At 33.9% G+C, this 21,268-nt stretch overlaps 1 protein-coding gene across 12 annotated transcripts in view; it reads left to right on the plus strand.

Moving 5' to 3' along the window:
- LRBA (LPS responsive beige-like anchor protein) overlaps positions 1-21,268 on the plus strand; it is a 359,129-nt gene that overhangs the window by 260,281 nt on the left and 77,580 nt on the right. For all 12 annotated transcript variants that reach the window (XM_034442710.3, XM_060686876.2, XM_034442712.3 and 9 more), the window contains 3 exons: positions 78-190; positions 9,817-9,957; positions 11,357-11,476. In XM_034442710.3, the coding sequence (XP_034298601.2) occupies positions 78-190; positions 9,817-9,957; positions 11,357-11,476 (374 nt within the window). The remainder of the gene's footprint in view (positions 1-77; positions 191-9,816; positions 9,958-11,356; positions 11,477-21,268) is intronic.

The following is a 21,268-nucleotide window of genomic DNA, read 5'->3' on the forward strand; positions in this document are numbered from 1 at the left end:
ATTCCTCAATTTAAATTGTCTTTCATAAGAAGTCATTGTTTCAGTCTTGAATATATATATCATTGCTTTCTCACCAGGGCGTACATACAATGATTTAAACCAGTATCCAGTATTTCCTTGGGTGATCACTAACTATGAATCAGAAGAGTTGGACCTTACACTTCCGAGTAATTTCCGAGATTTGTCAAAGGTACTTTATTTTTTTTTAAAAAAACTAAGTATACATGGAGTCCTGGGAACCCTCTGAACGTGATTGTTTGTTTGCAGATGTTTCATTATCCAACCATGAGGCTTGCTCCTTGTTTATACCTTGAGCCATGGTGATGTCTCTATTGTTTTGAAACATTTTCCATAATAATATCTTTATTAGGATAGTTATTAGCCAAAAAGGTGATTTAATTGACTTACAAATACAAGCCCTTCTTTATTCTAATTTAACTTTGAAGTCTTGTTCTAAGCAACAAAATTGAATCAAAACAATTGAAATTCTTGTTGTTTAAAATTATTCTATGCCTGATTATTACATCTTACAAACACTGGAAGAGTATTTCCAGTGGCTTTTTCTCCTTTGGTTTGAGTGTTTCTTTTCAACGCGTAAGTGTGCCATATTTTATTTATGAACAGTACATATTTTATTTATGAAATATACATTGCTTCTCATTGTCTTGTTCACATCCTGTCTCCTTTTCAGTCCAATCATTTTCCCTTCTCATTTCATCCTCATTACACTGGGATATGTTGAAAGGAATCTTATAGATGTAATCTATTCCATTAAGTTTTTTCGCTTCAACTTTTTATGACTTCATTAGAAGTTAAAATCTTTTTTCTCAGTTTTATTCTCAATCCATATATATATTATAGTAGTTTTTGTACACTACAACTCATTATTATATCTCATAAAAAGTTACATGGGTATATTAGAGCCATACTGCAGTCTATATTCAAATAGGAAAGAATGACATGGAGCACATGAGGGCTCTTGCATAGTATGTGTTGGCAACTCCTTACAAAAAGATGCATCTTTTTGTAGACTTTGGAGCTGCTGCTATGTGATCCCAGGAGCAGACAAACTGATTTAAAGATGTTTTGTCAGGCATTACATAAATGATGTTGTCTTCTCCAAATCAATTACCGCCTTTTGAGTACTGATTGCTTCACTGTCCTATTATGTAAACATGTTCTGATGCATAAGCATTAATCAGGACAAATAACAAACCACTAAAAAGTATTCTAGTTGTTAGAGTACACATCCCATGTAAGATCTTTTCCTCTATCTGTGATATTTAATATCACGATCAGTCTAAACCCATTGGTACATTCAGAAAATACTTCCTTTCATGACAAGATTTCAGTGTGATTGCAAACTCAGTGTCCTCTGGATATAGTGGTCAAAGATTTTAGATTCCCAATATTACCTAGGAATTGTGAGGTTTGTAATAATGAATTTTTTTGTAGAGCAGCATAATCTGAGGCTTATACTGTGTGTGCTAAAAGCTATTCTCTAAAATGACAATGTCAATCTTATATTAAGATTACTGATATAGTGGATTGATATTTGCTTCAACATGGATTACAATATATCAGAGCACAAAATAATCAACAAAGGTAAGATCAGGATTGCCATAGAAATAATAGATAGATTCATTTCAAGCCATCAAGTAGCTTGTTTGAATTTCTAAATTATGATACAAGAACCCAGCAATCATGTTAAGTGATTAATAGTTTCTGGGTTAGATTTATGTTTGAATCATACTATTATGTCTTGGTCAACAGCTTAGTAAACTGTACCAACTACTCTTGCTATCTATAAAACCATATTATCCAAGGTTAGTTGGTTATTTCTTTTATTTCCTTATTAATTCAAATTATATGGCCACCCATCTTAAAATGCAAGTCTTACCAAGTTTTTTGGAAATTCTTGAAGACCCATCTGCTTCTCCAGGCATGGCAATCCAGGGAGTAAGTGAACATGTGTAGTGTCTTTGATGGGCACTTTGTACTTTAATGAGTCTTAAAATGTATCTTTTATATTGTAAATGTACAATATAATATACATTGTATAATACAATATACAAATATACATTTGTAAATATTACAAATGTATATTGTATCCACATTGTATTTTTCATCTTTGCTACCCAGAGTCGCATTTGTGAAATGGATAATCATATACATATAAGTATATGTAAGTAAATAAATGAATAAATACAAGTACCTCAGTCAGAGTTGCTTATGAAGCATAGATTATTTTCAATGTAATTATGATTTATAGAATAATATCCTGTTTACTGGATTATATGTAAATTGCATAATGAAAACAATTATATATGATTCCGAGTTTAATAGGGAAAATAGCATGCAATTCTTTTTGCTGTTTACTTACCATATATTATATAATTACATTCCCTTGAATTATTAAGCATTAGAATTTTTAGAGAAATACTATAGTTCACATACTTTTCTTTTTTACTAGCTGACTTCAACAGTGTCAACCAGCTGCCACCATCTCCAGACCTTTACTTCAGCTCAAATGTGGTGTCTGCCACTAAAAAATGCCACCCTAATCCCCAGTGCAGCCAGTTACCATAGCCCCATTGTACCATAGCCCCAATTGCTCCTACAACCCTGTGCCCCACAGACTCTGCCAGGCCCATCTGATTTTCACCATTTTTCTTTCATTGTTGACAAGATGCACTCATTCTGATCCTACTGTGTTGTATGCAAGTGGCTACCTATGCACCAGCCGCAAATGGTTGTGCCAAGTTTTCTTTCTGAGGCTGCTTGCACTGTTCTCCAAGCCTTCTAGTGTTCTTGTAAGAATGGGCATGATATTTGTAGAAGGAATGGTGTGTGCAAAAAAAAATATCACACATAATTTCCATGCAAAATAATTGTTCTATCTTGTTATTTGGTTAAGCCAGTATTCCACTAATATTTTTCTTCATTCCTCCAAAAACCAGTTCTCAGAATTATTTTCACCATTTATCAGAAAGTCCTTATTTAAAAATAACACTTTTATCTAATTATATGTAATTTTTGCAGGTTTGGGAAACATTAGATTAAACTCTATTTCAGAGTTTCTAACCTGTTCTGGGAACTACATAAAGAACTAGGTTCTATGAAAATATGTTGAAAAAGAAGGCTATATATTGCCACAGAAACCAAAAAGAGAGGGGCCTTTTTCAGATACATGTATAGAGGAAAATCAAAACCTGTTCTCTGTTGTTCCATATTGCAGGAAGTGGGATAATGGGTAAAGTTATAGGAAAGAGATACTGATTACAGGTAGTCTTCAATTTATAGACCAGTCACTTAGAAACCATCTGAGGCAGGGGTGGGTTCTAAATTTTTTTACTACCAGTTCTGTGGGCGTGGCTTATTTTGTGGGCGTGGTTTGATGGTCATGTGACAATTCTTTAGGATTTAGCAGAGGTACTGGTCTACCAGGCTTTTAACTGCTTGCAGAGCTGTACCAGTCTACCCATTTGTTCTTGGAGCATCTGGTCTACCCGTTTGTTTTTAGAGGCACCGGTCTACCCATTTGTTTTCGAGTGCACTGGTCTACCACCATACTGGCTTTTAACACTGATCAGCTGTAGGGCGATCCTTTGAAGCCCCGCGGCAAGTTTAAACAGTATTTTTCCTTCTAGCCAATCAGTTGGGACTCGGGAGGCAGCCAATAGATTGGGGGCAGGGTCAAATAAAAGGTAAGAATAATGTAGGGGCGGGCAGTTCCCGAACAAAGAGAACTGGTTCGGTGATGTCATATCGTCATCACTACTGGCTCGGATGAACTGGCCGAACCAGGAAGAACCCACCACTGATCTGAGGTTACAACCAATCTCCCTCAGGATACTTACGACCTGGTTTCAAAGTTCTGATGACTCTCCTCTCCCTCCACCATGGTGATGTGATCACATTTTGGGCATTCAGCAATCAACCTGCATTTATGGTCATTTGCAGCATCCTATGGTCACATGATCATGATTTATGATATTTTTTGCCAGAAACCAGCAATTTTGATTTTCAGCAAAAAAATTCATTGGATTCATTCACTTGATAGCCACCGCAAAAAAAGGTTGTCAAATTGGGAACGATCATGTACTGATCCACTTAATAATTGACCTGATTTATGATGATCATTCCAGCCTCAATAACAGTCATAGATCAAGGGCTACCTCTATGTAGTGGATATGTGGGAATGATCTTGGGAGATAGGGCAAAGAGATGCAGCCAAGAGAATGGACATATAAAAGGCAGCTTAGACCACAGGAGTAATTCTCCCTAGTTCATGGATTCCAAAGGAGACTTGTGGCGGAGAAATGTACTTATGCAAGATTGATACCAGCCTTTTGAGGTAGGCCAGACAGGAAACATGGTAATTCTATTTGTAAAGTTATGTCAGTAGAATATTGCAAGTCTGGAAGTGCAATTCCTTTAGCTGCATCTCTTTGCCCTCTCTTCCAAAGTTATTCCCACATACCATTAAAGATTAAATGTTAGAATAAAACCTCAGATCAGTGGAACTGTTTGCTGTTCTAGTTGAATGAGACCAGGAAATCAACTTCAGAGGAAAGCTAAAACTACATTACTGAGATTGGCTCTAATAACAGAATCTTGCAAATATGATTGTACTGCACCTTTACCTAGAAAGCTGCTTCTATATGTCTCTGGTATGGTCATTTTCTTTATTCTCTATAAGAACCAAGTACCTAAAAGAGATTCTGCTCACTTTCTTTTGAACGTATTTGACTGACACTAGATAGCCATTTATGTAGGATGTTTTAATTTTGACTCTTGTATTGAATGAGGGGCTGGAATTGATGGCTTTAATGGGCCTTTCAGTTTTATGTTTATATTGAAGACAGATGTTCAATATAGTGTGGAAGCGTGCATTCTCATTCTCTTTTTTTTTATAACAAAGCACACACAACTGCATGTGATTGGCATTTCTGGCTCTCTTGAGCAGCGTTCATGGGCTTTTCCTTCACAATCCTTCTACCACCTCCCACATTTCAAGGGAGACACTATTCAGTAAATACTGCAACCCTACTCTTGCCCAGAGAAGTCCTCTTTGTGGCTGAGTAGTGCTGACATCTCCCCTTGTTTTCCTTCCTCTTTGTAGTTTAATCAAGTAATGGATGAATGTTATAAAAATCCTTTCAGAATGAGAGTGCTGATTGAATGAGAATGCAAGTATTTATTAGGCCATAATAATATTAAGGAATTAAATAGAAATTAAAAGGCAAAAGGTGGGGAAGTTGAAATGACAATGACATTAGCAGGTTTTGTGTCAAAGTATAATGAATGGAATGGAATGGAAATGAATGGAAACAGATTTTAAATATTCGATAAACTAAAATTCTAATCTAAATCCAGCTCTACCATTCCATAGATATTTTTGTTTTTAGAATCTTCAATCTTAGACTCCTGGGATTGCTTTTTCAGTTTACCTGGCTTTAAATCAAACTGGGAAGAGATTCCTACTTATCCCATGAGTAACGTGCATAAAGAGAAAATGGACCTGCCTCTTCATCTTTTTAAAAGCTAACCTGAAAGGGAAATCTTTCCATGCCTGATTGGTTCTTTAGCAGTTGATTTTCTGGGGTTTGTTTGTCTTTGCTCATTACCTATATCGACAAGTTAGATTTGTGACATATCAGATCTAGGATTTCTTTAACTCTTTCCTGTCTGAATGGCTTCTAGTAAGAATTTATTTTGTGTCACAATCTTTTGCAATGAGATTTCTTTATAATTTGAAACTTCTAAAGACAATATAAACAAAAAGAAAACTATGCTTCTAATGCCTAATTAGTGTAACTTATACAATGTGAATTATACAGTGTGTAGGATATTATATGTTATATGTGTTAATGCAATAGTAGCAACTGATCTTTTAAAAGGGGGAGGGAGACTGTGATCACAAACAAAGTGATTCATAGTTTAAAAATTACTAATCACTAGTATATTTTCATCAGGGTTTCAAAATGAGAGTCTGTGTAGGAATGTAGTGCAGTTCATGTTCAGTGTTAGACTTCAGTTTTAGAAAATACAATGGAACAAATATAGTTTGGATCATTTAGCTTGCATAGCCCAAACTAATCCAACGATCATTAACCATGATAGCATTTACTGGAATGTCCTGAAGACCAGATGTTTTTGAAAGAATGAAGGAACCAAAGTGCATTTGTGTGATACTCTTTATTATTTTACATCCTGGTGTTTTAATGAGCAAGCATTACATTATAATCTCTTCATGTTTACTTAAACTGGGTAAATATAAGGAATAACATCTTTTCAGTTGTACAGCAATGTTAGGATCAGTCCTCCTTTTGGAAACCATAATAGCTTTATTCATTTATTTTTGCAATGTAATTAGATTAAACATGGGGCAAATAATGATGATTTTTGTATCATGAAGTTGGCATGTATGCATCCTGCTTGCCTGCATTGCTTTGGCTGCTTGATTTATTTTGGTTTCTTTGCTATGTTATTTTATTTTCCAAATCTGATGATGAAACCCACCTTAAATAGCGAACCACCAAGAAATATAATTATCACATATATACAGTATATACATCCAGTGAAAGAGTTAGATGATATGAAAATAAATCAGGGTATAAGTGCAGTTAAAAGATAAAATTTTGGTAATTTGGATAGCTAACTGTAGTTTCTCTTGGCAGAACTTTAAAAAAGCCCATGAAAAATGTTGGCTTTAAAATTGTTGAGCTCTGTTAGCTGCATCTAACTCTAATTGCATCTTTGTAATTGCTGCATCCTTTGCGACAATAAGTAAGATCTATTGCAGTACTATAGGTCAGAGGTCTACTTTAAGTTGCCTATTTTTTCAGGGAATGCCATTCTTTTGGGTAGATCAGTGAACTGCAATTGTAGCACGCTTCGCATAAACTCATTTATGGCCCATGCATCACAATTGGGAATTTCCTCGTTTTGGCACCCATAGAAAATAATACCATTTCAGATCCAATTAAGCAGAGCAGTAGTTATCCGCTCATTTTAAAATATGATACAAAAAGAAAAAGAAAAACAGTCTTTCATGGATAAGATTTTAGAATGTAATTCTTTTCCTTGGAATGGCTAATAATTAGTTAACTATTTAGAAAATCCCATAGCCATTGTCAGGAAAATATGGGTAAGCATAGTAGAATGTATTAGCCCAATACACTGTCTCCATTTTATTATGAAGCTGCTGAGAAAGCAGTGATATAGAGCACTGTCATTACAGATCTATTGTTACAGGGGTTCCACAGTCTTCTGTGTACTGCCATTAATTTATAGTAGAAAACAATATGTAGCCTTCCAAATGCAGCAAAGCAGAATCTTTTAATGAGGTGGATGTTATTACCACAATAAATCAATGCATTTGTGTAATGTATAATTCAATGTGTTATTCCCACTGTAACTTCTCTGAGTAAGCTGATAGTGTATCATTGTCACTGCACAGCCTTAGAGTCCTTTATTTCTAAGCCCTTCCCCCAGTTGGTGATTTTTTTCTAATTTGTCTGCAAATAAACGTGGAATGGTTTGATAGTTGTCCTATTGCCAGCTTCTTGAAACCCAGTGTTAAAAAAAGGAGGATTAAAAATCAATACGGTAGATTCTTGTTCACCATATGATACTTTTATCCTTTTTTTCAAAAGAGTTAAATCAATTCTAACTGGTTTTAGCTTTATATTCAGCAGATGTAATTTTATAACTATTGATCGGTAGTGGTCATTTGGAGATAATAAAAACAAGAGCAGCTAAAAGCATCCATTTGAAAAGCTTTAGTGTTATGTAGATGCTGCACCAAAAAAGCAAGAGCAAACCCATCCACTCTAATATCTTTTTTACAAACAAAAGCCAGAATGCCTGATTACCACAGAGCAAAAACTAAGTAGTTTTTATAATGGTTCATTGACAGTAAATAAAATAATTAAAATCTGAATAAGTTATTTTTTTCTTCTCTTTCAACTCCTTGGTAAGAGGAATATTCATTACTTTTTAAAAAAATATATATCAAATTTCTTACTAGGGATGCTTTAAAAGGCCTCTTTAAATGTGATAGTATTTGGAAGAAGAAATAAATGTAACAAAATAAAGTTGCATTCTTTATATAATTAACAACGTTAATTATATTATGTCTGCTACCAATTTGTAGTTCATTTTTAATTTCTATGTTCTAAGTATTAGACCACCAAAATTATCACATATGATATGTCAAAATCAGCAAATGATACCATATACAACCATTATCACTGAACTTTGTGGAAATATCTTCAAAAGTTCAAGAGGCATTAGTTAGTGCCTTTATTACAGAAACATTCGTACTAGCCTCATCTCACCAATACTGCTTAAATAACTAAGGTGCACATTTTTATAGTAAAATATGACAATTTTATAGTTTCCTACTATTTTCAGACACTAATTCTACCACAACATACAATGTTGCCAAGTTTTGCATAGCAGCAATCAAAATTTATCAGATGATATGAAACCCAGCTTTAATGCGTATTTGATTTTTTTTAAGTTCAGGTTTTGTATTATGATAGATATATCTAGCCATATATTAGCTTTTATGAAATTTTTTGTCTGTATATATTTATTCATCACTTTTTATAGGGTTAGAAATCATTCTAACCTGTGGCTAAAGTTATCCTTTTTTCCAGTACTGCTAGAGATCCATTATGTCAGCTTGCTTACAAAAGTCAAATATAGAAGTATATTCTATACTTCTGTTGGAGACACTTTCTAGTAAGAAAATCCTGTATCAATAGGGTATAATGTATGGCCTTTGGAGCCATATGAGTTGGCATGCTGAAGTTGTAAAACTTTTCTATCACATTATTGCTAGGCCTATTGAAATCAGTTATTAAGTGGGAGTAGCCCATGTTGATATAGAACTTTGTGAACATACTGAAGTGGAATTGTGTCAAAGGAAATAGAATAGAATAGAATAGAATAGAATAGAATAGAATAGAATAACAGAGTTGGAAGGGACCTTGGAGGTCTTCTAGTCCAACCCCCTGTTTAGGTAGGAAACCCTACATCACTTCAGACAAATGGTTATCCAACATCTTAAAAATTTCTAGTGTTGGAGCATTCACAACTTCTGCAGGCAAGTTGTTCCACTGATTAATTGTTCTAATTGTCAGGAAATTTCTCCTTAGTTCTAAGTTGCTTCTCTCCTTGATTAGTTTCCACCCATGGCTTCTTGTTCTACCCTCAGGTGCTTTGGAAAATAGTTTGACTCCTGCTTCTTTGCGGCAACCCCTGACATATTGGAACACTGCTATCATGTCTCCCCTAGTCCTTCTCTTCATTAAACTAGACATACCCATGTTTTAGCCTCCAGTCCCCTAATCATCTTTGTTGTTCTTCTCTGCACTCTTTCTAGAGCCTCAACATCTTTTTTACATTGTGGCGATCAAAACTGAATGCAATATTCCAAGTGTGGCCTTACCTGTTTGGTTGGGTGACTTCCTCTGTTTGGTTGGGTGTAAATAATCTAATATATTTAAGAGACATAGGACCAAATACTCCTTATATGTTTCCTTTTGTAAAATTTGCAGTAGTAATAAAGAGTTATTAGAATGAATAATCCAAATAAATAAATGCAATTTTATATTCCTGAAATTGTTATCTTGCTATCATGATATTTCACATGATATTTTGCACCTACATAGTTCTATGTTTTACATCTCATTATATTGAATTGTAATCATCATCATCATCATCATCCAATTATGTATTTATTGCTTTACAACAACTGCTGATGAAGTGATATACTAACTGTGTTCTTTTTCTTCTTCCTAGCCTATTGGTGCTCTTAATCCCAAACGAGCTGCATTCTTTGCAGAACGCTACGAAACATGGGAAGATGATCAAGTTCCAAAGTTTCATTATGGCACTCATTATTCAACCGCCAGTTTTGCACTCACTTGGTTGTTAAGAATTGTAAGTGTGCATTAGAATGTTTTTGTCTATATGCATATATGCATTTAACTCAATGGTTAAATAAAGAGAGTCCAATATTTTATGTAGAATCATGAAAATGAACAGTTTTGTTTTAGATCATGAGAAATAAAGTAATTATACTTCATAAAAAATGTATGTACAAGGAAAGTAGACTAACCTTTGGGGGTTTTTTCCCAGTTTAAAACTGTGATATGGTTATGTGACCATTATTTAATCTGGAATGTAAACTTCTGTAGATATAATAGAATTTTTCCAATAATATACTTGTGGATAACATGCAGTTGGACAGATTTGATATATTGATGAAATGAACCAGGTTTCTGTAAAATAAAGTGGAATTATGATTTACCTGATAGAAACTAATTTCTTTGGGAAAGCATTAGCAAGGCGTCATTAATTAAGCCTTGTTAGATTCATACAAGCAGACATAAATCCTAGCAGTAATTTATGGTACTTAGCTAATTTCAGGCAATTATCTAATATGTGCTTAGGTATCTTTTGACGAAGAGGAGATTTTTTTCAGTTGTTAACATTTTTCTCTCTTAATTGTGAACTGTATTTGCAGGAAGGTAAGTGTGCATGCATAATATTTGTAGGGAAGATTTAGCTGAATAACAAATCTACTAATATCCTTTATTCAAAGATTGCTTGTATTATATCAAAGCTATTGAAATCTCTTGGATCCATCTCTAGATGTCCTTTAATTCCTGTTCTGTATACAGTTAAGTGTATGTAAATGTTAGGTTGAATTATAACTGTAGTGGATGCACTAATGGAATAATAGAAGAAATACGGAAAATCTGCAACCCAGATTTTCCAGCAACCCTCCAAACAACACTGTAATATAGGATTCTCTTTACATATTTTTGAAATGAATAACTTGCATTATTATTTTTACTTCTTTCCAGAAACAAAACATATCATTTTGTTCAGACAAGGTGAAGTACAGGTAGTCCTCAGGTTACGATCACAATTTCTGTTGTTAAGTGAGTTTTGCCCCATTTTATGACTTTTCCTACCACTGTTGTAAAGTGAACAATTGCAGAATCACTGCAGTTGTTCAGTTAGTAACATGGTTATTAAGTGAATCTGGCTTCCCCATTGACTTTGCATGTCAGAAGGTTGCAAAATGTGATCATATGACCCTGGAACACTGCAATTGTCATAAATATGAACCAGTTGATCATGTTACCATGGAGATGATGCAATGGTCATAAGTGTGAAAAATGGTCGTAAAACTTTTCCGTGCCATTGTAACTTTGAATGGTCACTAAACAAATGGTTGTAAGTCAAGGACTACCTGTATTAGAAATATACAAAAAAGAAACTGCTGCTGCTTTACAAGATATTTCATCTTCCTTTTTAATCATGTTTTTAGGAGCCTTTTACAACATTTTTCCTAAACTTGCAAGGTGGAAAGTTTGATCATGCAGATAGAGCTTTCTCATCAGTTTCAAGGGCATGGCGCAATTGTCAACGTGACACATCTGATATCAAGGTAAAGCACAATTTAAATTTTAAAATGTTGTGATGAATGTAATGATGATTGTTTATCAGTGTGTAGAACTTTGAAGAATATAAGAGGTCCCTTATTTGGAATGATTATAGTATAACTTTCAAGTAGGAAAGTGGGAATTGAACTATCCTTTCTGTTTTGTACATGCAGGACTAATATTTGAATATTTATAACAATAAAATAACTCTAGCTTGGAAATAATTCAAGTTGAATCCTGTGGGCTGGTGATATTTCTGTCAAACCATGACACTGAAATCTTTTAAAGCTGATAGGTTATTCCTCAGCTTTGATGTAAAAGAAAGAATATATATATACTGTATATCTTCCTTAGCTCCTAAACATTTTTGAATATTACATGGAATATAGCATATACTGAGATCAATGAACAACCAGTAACATCCAAAATACTAGCAAAATTGCAAAGGTGGATATCTGTCACAAAGTCAAGCAAATCTAATTCATGTGTGTCTGAACTCTAATAGCATTTGCTAAAAGGTCAAAGTCGCCACTTAGTGATATAGTTTACTTGAAAAAAATTTAAACATGATTTCATAAAAGAATGACATGATGTTCTCATCAAAGTACAAGACAGATTCATCAACTTCAGGATTAAGATCTAGATTGAATCATGTTTTAATGGCCTTATGTCAGTGATTTTTTCCCCCCCTTATAAGGTCAAAAGTTATACATTCAAAACTTTCTCTAAAATAACCATTTGGACCTAAACTGCTGTAGTATAAAGCTTTTTCTGCCACCTCTGTAGAATTGTCTATCTGAAACAGGATGCTGGCAAGCACAACCAAGCCAGTCAGGAAAGCTTTTAGGTCTTGCAAGACTTCTATTATATTAGATTTAAACAGTCTCCAAAGTTAGATGTGAACTGAAGTTTTGTAGCTCTTTAGGTATCATACAGATATGTTGGCCTGTCTAATACCAGAACAGAAATTACTGTCAATCCTGGATCACAGTAGAACTAAACCACTTATTATTTTAACTGGAGAGAAGCCATTGGTGTTTTGCTAGTGACTTATTTTCCTGGTTGTTCCAAGGATTTTGTTTGTTTTATAATGATAGCTATTCTTGTCTAGTGCTTTTATTGGTCACACAATCTTAATCTTAGTATGCATATGCAAGATACGGGCAGTGCAGATTCTGATGAAGAGAATATTTCTGCTCTGTTTGAGACTTTTTGTGACACTGTCTGGCTGAAGTAACTCAAGAAGGGTGTGGATTCTGATAGTGATGGTATTATAATCAGTATTATTTTTTTTTACAATTTATCTGTGAGATACATGATTATCAGGACCCCAGCATTAAACATATCAGCTGGTTATCCAGGCTAACAGCTAAAGATGTCAAAACTTATGCATTACTGACACTAGATCTAATAGCTTATTAGAATTATTGTATCTAATTATTTGTGGATTCATTCTGTTTTGTTTTGTTTTTTTACTTTCACCTTGTAATCACACTATATTTAAGAGGTCTAAAATTATGAGAAACTGTAAATAATACTTGAGAGAATTTGCTAATTCATGTAAGCATGTTCTTAATTAACATTGTTAGAAATAATTGGTAGATTATGATCAGTAAATATATACTTAACTGCAGATATGTCTTGAACTATTTTTATTTATTTATTTATATTTATCAAATTTCAAAAATGTCCATCTCCCTTTGCATTTTTTTAAAAAAATCCTTTCTCTCCTTTATGGAGCTGGGGCAAGGACCGGAGCTCAACTTGTCATGCAGTCCTTGCATCTTGAACTACCAACCTATACAAGCCTAGTGTCTTAACTGCTAGGCCCCCTGCTTTGATATAATCTATACAATATTTTCAAGTTAGGGTTTGGCTAGGATTAGATAGGCCAAGTATAGTGAGGAGTTGATTTTTGATGACTGTGTGATTATTCTTCATACCAAGCCTAGACAATAAATAATCAGTGTCTGCAGGCTTAACCTTTAGTTGACTTGTAAGAAGATTTTCATGTACTATGCACTCAGACTAGAATCTGTATTGCAGACCCTATTGTCACATAATCAACGACAGCTGATTGCTATTCTGCAGTGCAATAATGTTAGAGACCTAAATATTGTCAATGTTTAAATTCTAAGGTTATTCGTTATTTTCTTTTGAATTAATGGGTACTTGGGCATGTCACTTGACGGCTTTGGACAGTTGAGAAATATTTATATAATGGCCATCTCTATCCTGGGAATTTCCCTTCTTGCTTGCTTAAGTCTTTATATATTAAGAATTGTTGAAATTAATTTGTTAATTCATTAAATTTCATGTATGTTGTAGAATATATAATCAGTTAATCAAAACACATTTGATTAATTTAATTTAAGAGCATTTAATCATATGTTTTCTATACTGTAAATTTAAAAATAAAAAACTTTTATCAACAGTATAATTATGCTCTAGCTAGTGCTTATTCACACAGTAAATACTTCTTTTCCAGATTTGCCTATCGCACCAATATTTGGTTTTGTAAAAAGTTTACATAATTAATTATACAAGCATGTAAATATCAATATAATTCTTGAATAATTATACCACACACTATTTGTCTGTCCCATCTTAATTTTTTCCTATAAACATTTAGATTGTAACCATGGGTGCAGCCAACATATTAAACTAGCTTTGAATTTTAGAAATTCCAAAATATCTGGAAGATGTCAGGTTGAGGACAATTGATGTACAGATAGTGGATAATTTCCTTCACTTTATAAAAATGACACAGCACAATTGTTATTAATCATTAAATAGTAATGATACGTTTATCAATATAGAGGGCTACAAGCAGAGACACAAAATGCAACATCATAATCATGGAACAATAACTGAAATGTTGCATAGTTCCCACAAGCCATTCTTTCCACATGCCCTATTTGTTTCATGATGATGTAATTGTAGTATCAAGATCTTATATGAGGTGGTGGTGGTGGTGGTGATGATGATGACAGCAAGATGAATACAATAATTATTTTAAGAGCTATATTATTATAAAGCTTGCTTTTGACATATGGTGAATTTGCCTAAATTCATCTCATTCTTGTACAACTTTGTTCAGAAGAGTGTGACTACCTTTATTTGCTATCTGATACATCAGAAGAAAATTACCTGCAGTAAAAGTCAAATTGTAGTTAACTATGTCAAAGTTCACATCTGCCTAATACTTTAAAGGTAGTTTTGAAAGGTAAAATATGTTTTAGGTTTTACTTAACTATGGAGTAAAAACATATGTTAGCTAAGTATGAATAGGGACTGAGGGAAAGCATTAACACCTACCTGGCAGTAAAGTAAAATTGGAAAAGGAGTTTTAGTTTATCTAATGTTCTATCCTGCCGTGTAATTATTAGACTATAACAGTAAGATCAAATTGGCAGAAAAGAGCTTGTATAATGTAAAAACAAAACAAAAGCTAGGAGTTCAAACAAAAATTAAATGGCAGTTAAAGGATTGCTTGATGCTTTGATCATAAGTCTAGGGCTTTTATGGCCTGATGACAAGGATTGGCTTTAACCTCATGTATATCTATATATAATTTTATTTCCTCAGGTTTGATTTAAAAAAGGATGAAAAAAGCTGGGCATAAGATGAATGTATATCTTATTTGAAACTGTTCAAATAACAGAATAAACTTATTAAGCCTTGTATCTTCACTCTTTTATTGTAACAAGTAGTTTGGTATTTGGAACTAGGAGAATAGTCAGCATTTAATCTCCCCTTAATGGCCCTTGAAGACAAGGATGTAAGAGACAGTTTAATATAGTGGTTAAAGTACCAGGCTAGAAATCAGGTGATAGTGAGTTTTAGCCAGTGGTGGGATTCAATTTTTTTAACAACCGGTTCTGTGGGCGTGGCTTAGTCGGTGTGGCTAGCTGGTCATGTGACCGGGTGGGCGTGGCTAGCTGGTCATGTGACCGGGTGGGCGTGGCTATGTGCATAGGGACTACTCAGAGGGCTGAAAAAAGTCATTTCTGACTGGTCCTCGCACTTATGACCATCCTCACATTTATGCCCATTGCGGCATTCTTAACAACCGTGTCAGTCATTTCACCACTACTTGTCTTCATCACGGTGACAAGATAGGGCGCAAAACGTAAAATGTGAGGACAGTCGTAAGTTCGAGGACTGGTCAAAAGTGCAAGGAACAGTCAAAAATAACTTTTTCAGCCCTCTGAGTAGTCCATATGGACAAAAGGACTACCCAGAGGGCTGAAAAAAGTGATTTCTGACAGGTCTTCACACTTTTGACTGGTCCTCACCCTTATGACTGGTCATCATTTATGCCCATTGTAGCATTCTTAACAACTGGGTCACTCATTTCACAACTGCTTCTCTTCACCATGGTGACAAGATAGGGTGAAAAACGTAAAATTTGAGGACAGTCGTAAGTTCGAGGAGTGGTCAAAAGTGCGAGGACCAGTCAAAAATAACTTTTTCAGCCCTCTGAGTAATCCATATGCACAAAAGGATACAGCAATAGAGAGGGATGAAGGAAGGAGAAGAGAGGGAAGGAAGAGAAGGGAGGAAGGGAAGGGAAGGGAAATTAGAGTAGGAGTGAGGGTAAGAGAGGGAGGAAGAGAGGAGGAGAAGGAGAAAGGAAGAGGAAGTAGGGAGGAGAAGAAGCAGGAGGAAGAAAGAAAGTAAGAAGGAAAGAAAAGAGAGAGATGATAGGTTTGAGGAGAAAGATTGCTGAACAGTAAAAAAGATGAAATGGAAGAAAGGCAACCCCAAACAAATATAAAGATATTAAGATAAAGAATGAATTGTTAAATTTTAAAGAATAAAAGAGAACAAATATGAATAAATAGCAATAATTAGAAACACACATACAAACATACAATGTATTTTCTTTGAACAGAGTATTTGGCCGGTTCACAAATTTAAACAGTGTTTAGTCATTTCAATTAAAATTACAATTTATATATTTCCTTTTTGCCATATTTATTCCTTATCTATTTTTTTAAAAAACCAATATTACCCTTCATCCTCATCTCTAATCTTAATCAAATTCAATTTTTCCCTTCTATTCTATATTATACCCCTTCCCATTGTCATCTATTTTTATATCCATCCTCACATTGGTTAATTATGTAATATTACAGTTGTTTAATATAAATTCAACATTTTAATATAAATCAATTAGTTAAATAACTATCTTTTTTGTATATTAATCAATATGAACATGAATATTCCAATTATTTCCATGCAATTCATTTTCTTACAAATCAATTAATTATATTTACCAATAATAATAAACCAAATAATTTCCCCCATATATTCCTCCAAACCATAACTTAACCATTTCTGCTTTCAACACAATATACAATTAATAGTATCTCAATTATTACAATTCCCTAGTTAAATAGAGCTTTTTTTCTTTTGTGTTTTAAAATCTTGAACTCTCCTCTTTTTCCCTAAATTTCCCATTGTTTGCACCTACCTTTTTTGGTGAGGAAAAAGAAAAGAAATCTGCCTGCCTAATTTTCCAATGTTGCAGCAAACAGCAAAGCCAACAGCCTGCTTTACTTTCAGTTTTGTTTTTCAGCATAGCTAGGGGGAAAAAAATCTGCTCCAGAACTCTTTGCAAGCAAGCAGCAGAGCCCTCCGCAAAACAGCTGAGAGCAAATCAGCTGAGAGTCGGGAGGCCGATCTAATCAACGGGCTAATTAGCCTATGCTGAAGCTCTGTGGGCCAATAAAATTACAAAAAAACCACCGAACCATTTGTTAAATTGCTGGCTCGCCCGCCCCTCGCCCACCACTATTTATTGGCAATAAATAGTGGTGCGGAGGGGTGGGGTAAGGGGCGGGGCGAGCCAGCAATTTAGCAAACATTTCGACCGAACCGGCAGAATCCCACCACTGGTTTTAGCCCTTCCTTAGGCACAATATCACCTGCTTTTCTTGTTTGTTTGAAGACAAGAGTCTAAAAACAGAAAATATTTTGTTTTAAGAGGTACAAGTGTGAGTTGGATGTGTCTGTTCACATTATGGTAATCCTAGCAATGATCAGAACGGGGGTCTGTTTCCTCTTTCCTAGCAAAACAAATAAATGAAAATCAGCTTTAACAAAATAATCTGTAAGAAATATATATCAATGAGGCTTCATCTGATAAAATTCGTGGATATCTAACTAGAGCACACTAAATAAACATAATAAAAAGAATGTGTATGTATATTACCTTATTTGTTTTTACAGAGACCCTAGGACAGTGATGACGAATCTATGGCATGCGTGCCGGAAGTAGTACGCAGAGCCATCTCTCCGGGCACGCCAGCCGTCACCCGTTGCTCTTCCAGGTTCCGGCACACACATGCTCACCAGCTAGCTGGAAACTGGAAGACCAGGTGACCGGTGCGCATGCGCACGACAAAAACCAAAAGCTCAGCTTCGGGAACAGCTCTTCCAGTTTCTGGCACTCCTGCATGTGCGCACCAAGGAGCTGCTCTTCTGATTTCTGGCATTCCTGCATGTGCATTGCCAGGGAGCTGCTCTTCCGGTTTCTGGTGCTCCCCCGTGCCCACACAGTCCTGTTTCGGCACTCGGTGCCAAAAAGGTTTGCCAACACTGCCCTAGAACTACTACTTACAGAACTACTGTAAGTTGACATAAGATTGGAACAAGTCTTGGAATTTCACTTATCATTAATTGATATGACTATATCCTACCTTTCATTCTTCTAAGAATACTTAATACATATATGTTAAGAGTCATCTACAAAATAATCATATAAACTATACATTGTAGGGTACAAACAGTGTAGCAAATAAAATAGAGGGGAATAAAAAAGAAAACAATAAAAACTCAAAGCAAACACTTAAGGGTTCAGTTTGATAATTGAGGTACAAAAATCTTTAAAAGAAGTTGGAGACTGAGGTTATATGTTTGTGTGTGTGTGTGTTAGGAGTAACTTATTTGCAATTCTGTGATTTATTTGTTGGGAAAAAGATCTTCACAAAGTCATAAAATGTAGTCCTTAATGTAGGAAAATATGGAAGCTATATTATTAGCTATATTATAATACTAATAGAAAACATGGGTTTTTTAAACATTTATTTGACAATTAAATTGATTTTCGCATTTATTTTTTTATTTGATATTATTAAGTTCCATTAAGTCAGTGTTGACTCATAGGTACCACATTTCCTCCAGGGGAATCTGTACTTTATTTAGTTGGTGTAAATTTTTAACAACTCCCTGAAATGTTTACAAAAAGTAAAGTTCTTTCCAGAGGAGTGACTGGCATTGGGAAAGAGATGGAGAAACAGGAAACTTGTGTTTCCTTATTCTTCAAATTGCTTTCAGATTGTCTTTTTTCCTCTGAAATATTCAGAGAGATATAAAATATTAGTGTAGAAACTCTACACCAGAAATGCTCCATAGCAGTTAATAATCCTTGAGCTGGATTATTGGAAATGATTTAGAATTTTTTTGGATTTCACATAAGCACAACTACACTGCCAAGAATTAAAACAGCCATACACTTTTGCAAGTTTCTGCAAGAACCTGAAAAATCATTCCACTGCTTTGGAAAGCTAAGTCATTTGACTCTTAAAGCAATGACATTCTTTTTTAGATTGAAGTATAAGTCTCAAAAAATATAGCTGCTTTAATTAAAGAAAAAGAGAAAACATTGTATATCTTCAAAGTTATTGTAGCTCTGGTTCATATATTTAATGATACTTTACTTACACTAGATTACTCACTATTTTACTGAATTGAGCATGTGTAAATGCAACCAAAGTTATATCATTAATGGCTGATTAGAACAAACTTGGTTACTAATTTGTCTGAAAAATAATGGACATAATAACTGGAATGATTTTAGAAAAGACGAGCTATTGGCAAGATTTTTACCTATTATTTATAACAAAAGATACTTTTGACTCTTTCTGAATACCAATATGGGTGTTAGTTCATCTACAAATAATATGGACATAATTTTTTAGATTATATTGTAGAATGTATTTGCATTCATGATTAGAATATTCAGATTTGTATGACGTTTGGCTAGTAAGAGAATTTAAAGTTAAACCAAGAACAATTTGTATTATTTCTTTTCTATTATATGCAATATATATTTAAACTAAATATATATAAATATTTCCGTTTCTCTTGTTTGTTTATTTATTTGTTAAATTTATTTGCCACCGATTTCTTTAGTCCATAAAATATCTCCACATACACATCTGGAGTTTATTTTAAGGAGACGTTTTGTGATCTTGTTTTACAATAATTCACATGCCTGTATACAAATATTCAGCATACATCGCTGTGCTGTTTTTCACAAGGTCTGAGGTGATAATAGCTTAATTCTTGCTTCATTTTTTCTGCTTTTGCTCTAGTAACTCTAGGATGACCTTGTCTATAATCTGATGACCTGGTATTGCACTCAGCTATTTGGAAACTGTTCTTGCCACAGTTGACCCTGAGGGTGGTATCTGGAAGACCACTGATCCATTGACCCATGTCAAGAGTGGATTTAGAATCTGATACACTGGGCCTCTAACATCGTTAACCACTGGGGCCAATGCACAGAATGTGGTTTTCTGCTTATTAAATGGAAAGTAGTTTTCACTTGTTGGAAGAAAGACCAATTTTACACCATTTACTTGCAATGAAATCATTTCCTAAAGCAATTACAAATATTAAGTCTTTTCATTCATGAAGTGTTTGTTAAAAGAAATTGATAGAATTCCCAGAAGAATTAATTGCTTTCTCTAATCTGTTTTTGTAAACATTTTATAATGTTTCATTATGGTAAATATTAATAACAGCGAATAAAATACATTTTCTACCTTGAGAAATATGTGAAACAGACAAACAATAATAACATTTATTATTTTTATTTTCTAGATTAAGTATGGTACACTACAATGTAATGAGAAGAAAGATAGGCATACACTAGTGTACTCTTAGTATAATTGACAGCTATGATGAAATCTTCATATTGTACATTCTGTTCAACTGTTTGGATATTTAATCAGTTTCAAATTGGCTAGTTTATTTTAACATTTTAACACATCAAATTAATAATGCACAGGTTTTTTTAATCATTTGAAGCATTTCTTATGAGTATATAAAATGAAGAACATTACAAAGTTCAACATTATTGGGAATCTTAAGTATCTTGTAAAATAGCTTTATATTTATATTATTTAATATTTTCATTTAATAGCTAATGCCTTAATTAATATTTTAAATTTCTATTTACTTTTAATTTAAAATGTAGCTCTTGCCCACAGTCTAAAGAAGCATAGGGACAATTAGTTTCATTCAGATGTAAACATTTTTGCTCATATTTTTAAAATAATGCAATTTAGCATTATGTTTGAACTTGGATAAAATCTATCCAGCCTTTAACACTGAAATCAGTGACAATTTTAATTTATGGATATAAAAATTACTACTGTCAGGAAACCTGATTTACATGAATTACAGAGTATAATTTAAGAACAGTACCATGTGGCAATCAAGAGAAAGCAATTACATTTTTATATTTTTTATAGGCTATATTATAAAGAAAAGAAATCTGCGTGCAAGGCTCTTTCATATAAATCTAAAGACTGACTGGAATAAAAGATAATGTTACAATAAAAAAAATATTTCTCTTCCTAGTCCTATTTTCTCATATCCCTACTGGACCTCCTGAAACAGATGAAGGTGGTGCAGTGAGTTGCCAGAGTAAGAGTATTACAGAAAATCAAATACATACCCTTCCATTACCAGGATTTTGGGGCAACTAATGTACAGTAAAA

Source organism: Pantherophis guttatus, chromosome 8 (genome assembly GCF_059756535.1).
Source record: "Pantherophis guttatus breed Tessera chromosome 8, ASM5975653v1, whole genome shotgun sequence".
Taxonomy (NCBI): Eukaryota; Metazoa; Chordata; class Lepidosauria; order Squamata; family Colubridae; genus Pantherophis; species Pantherophis guttatus.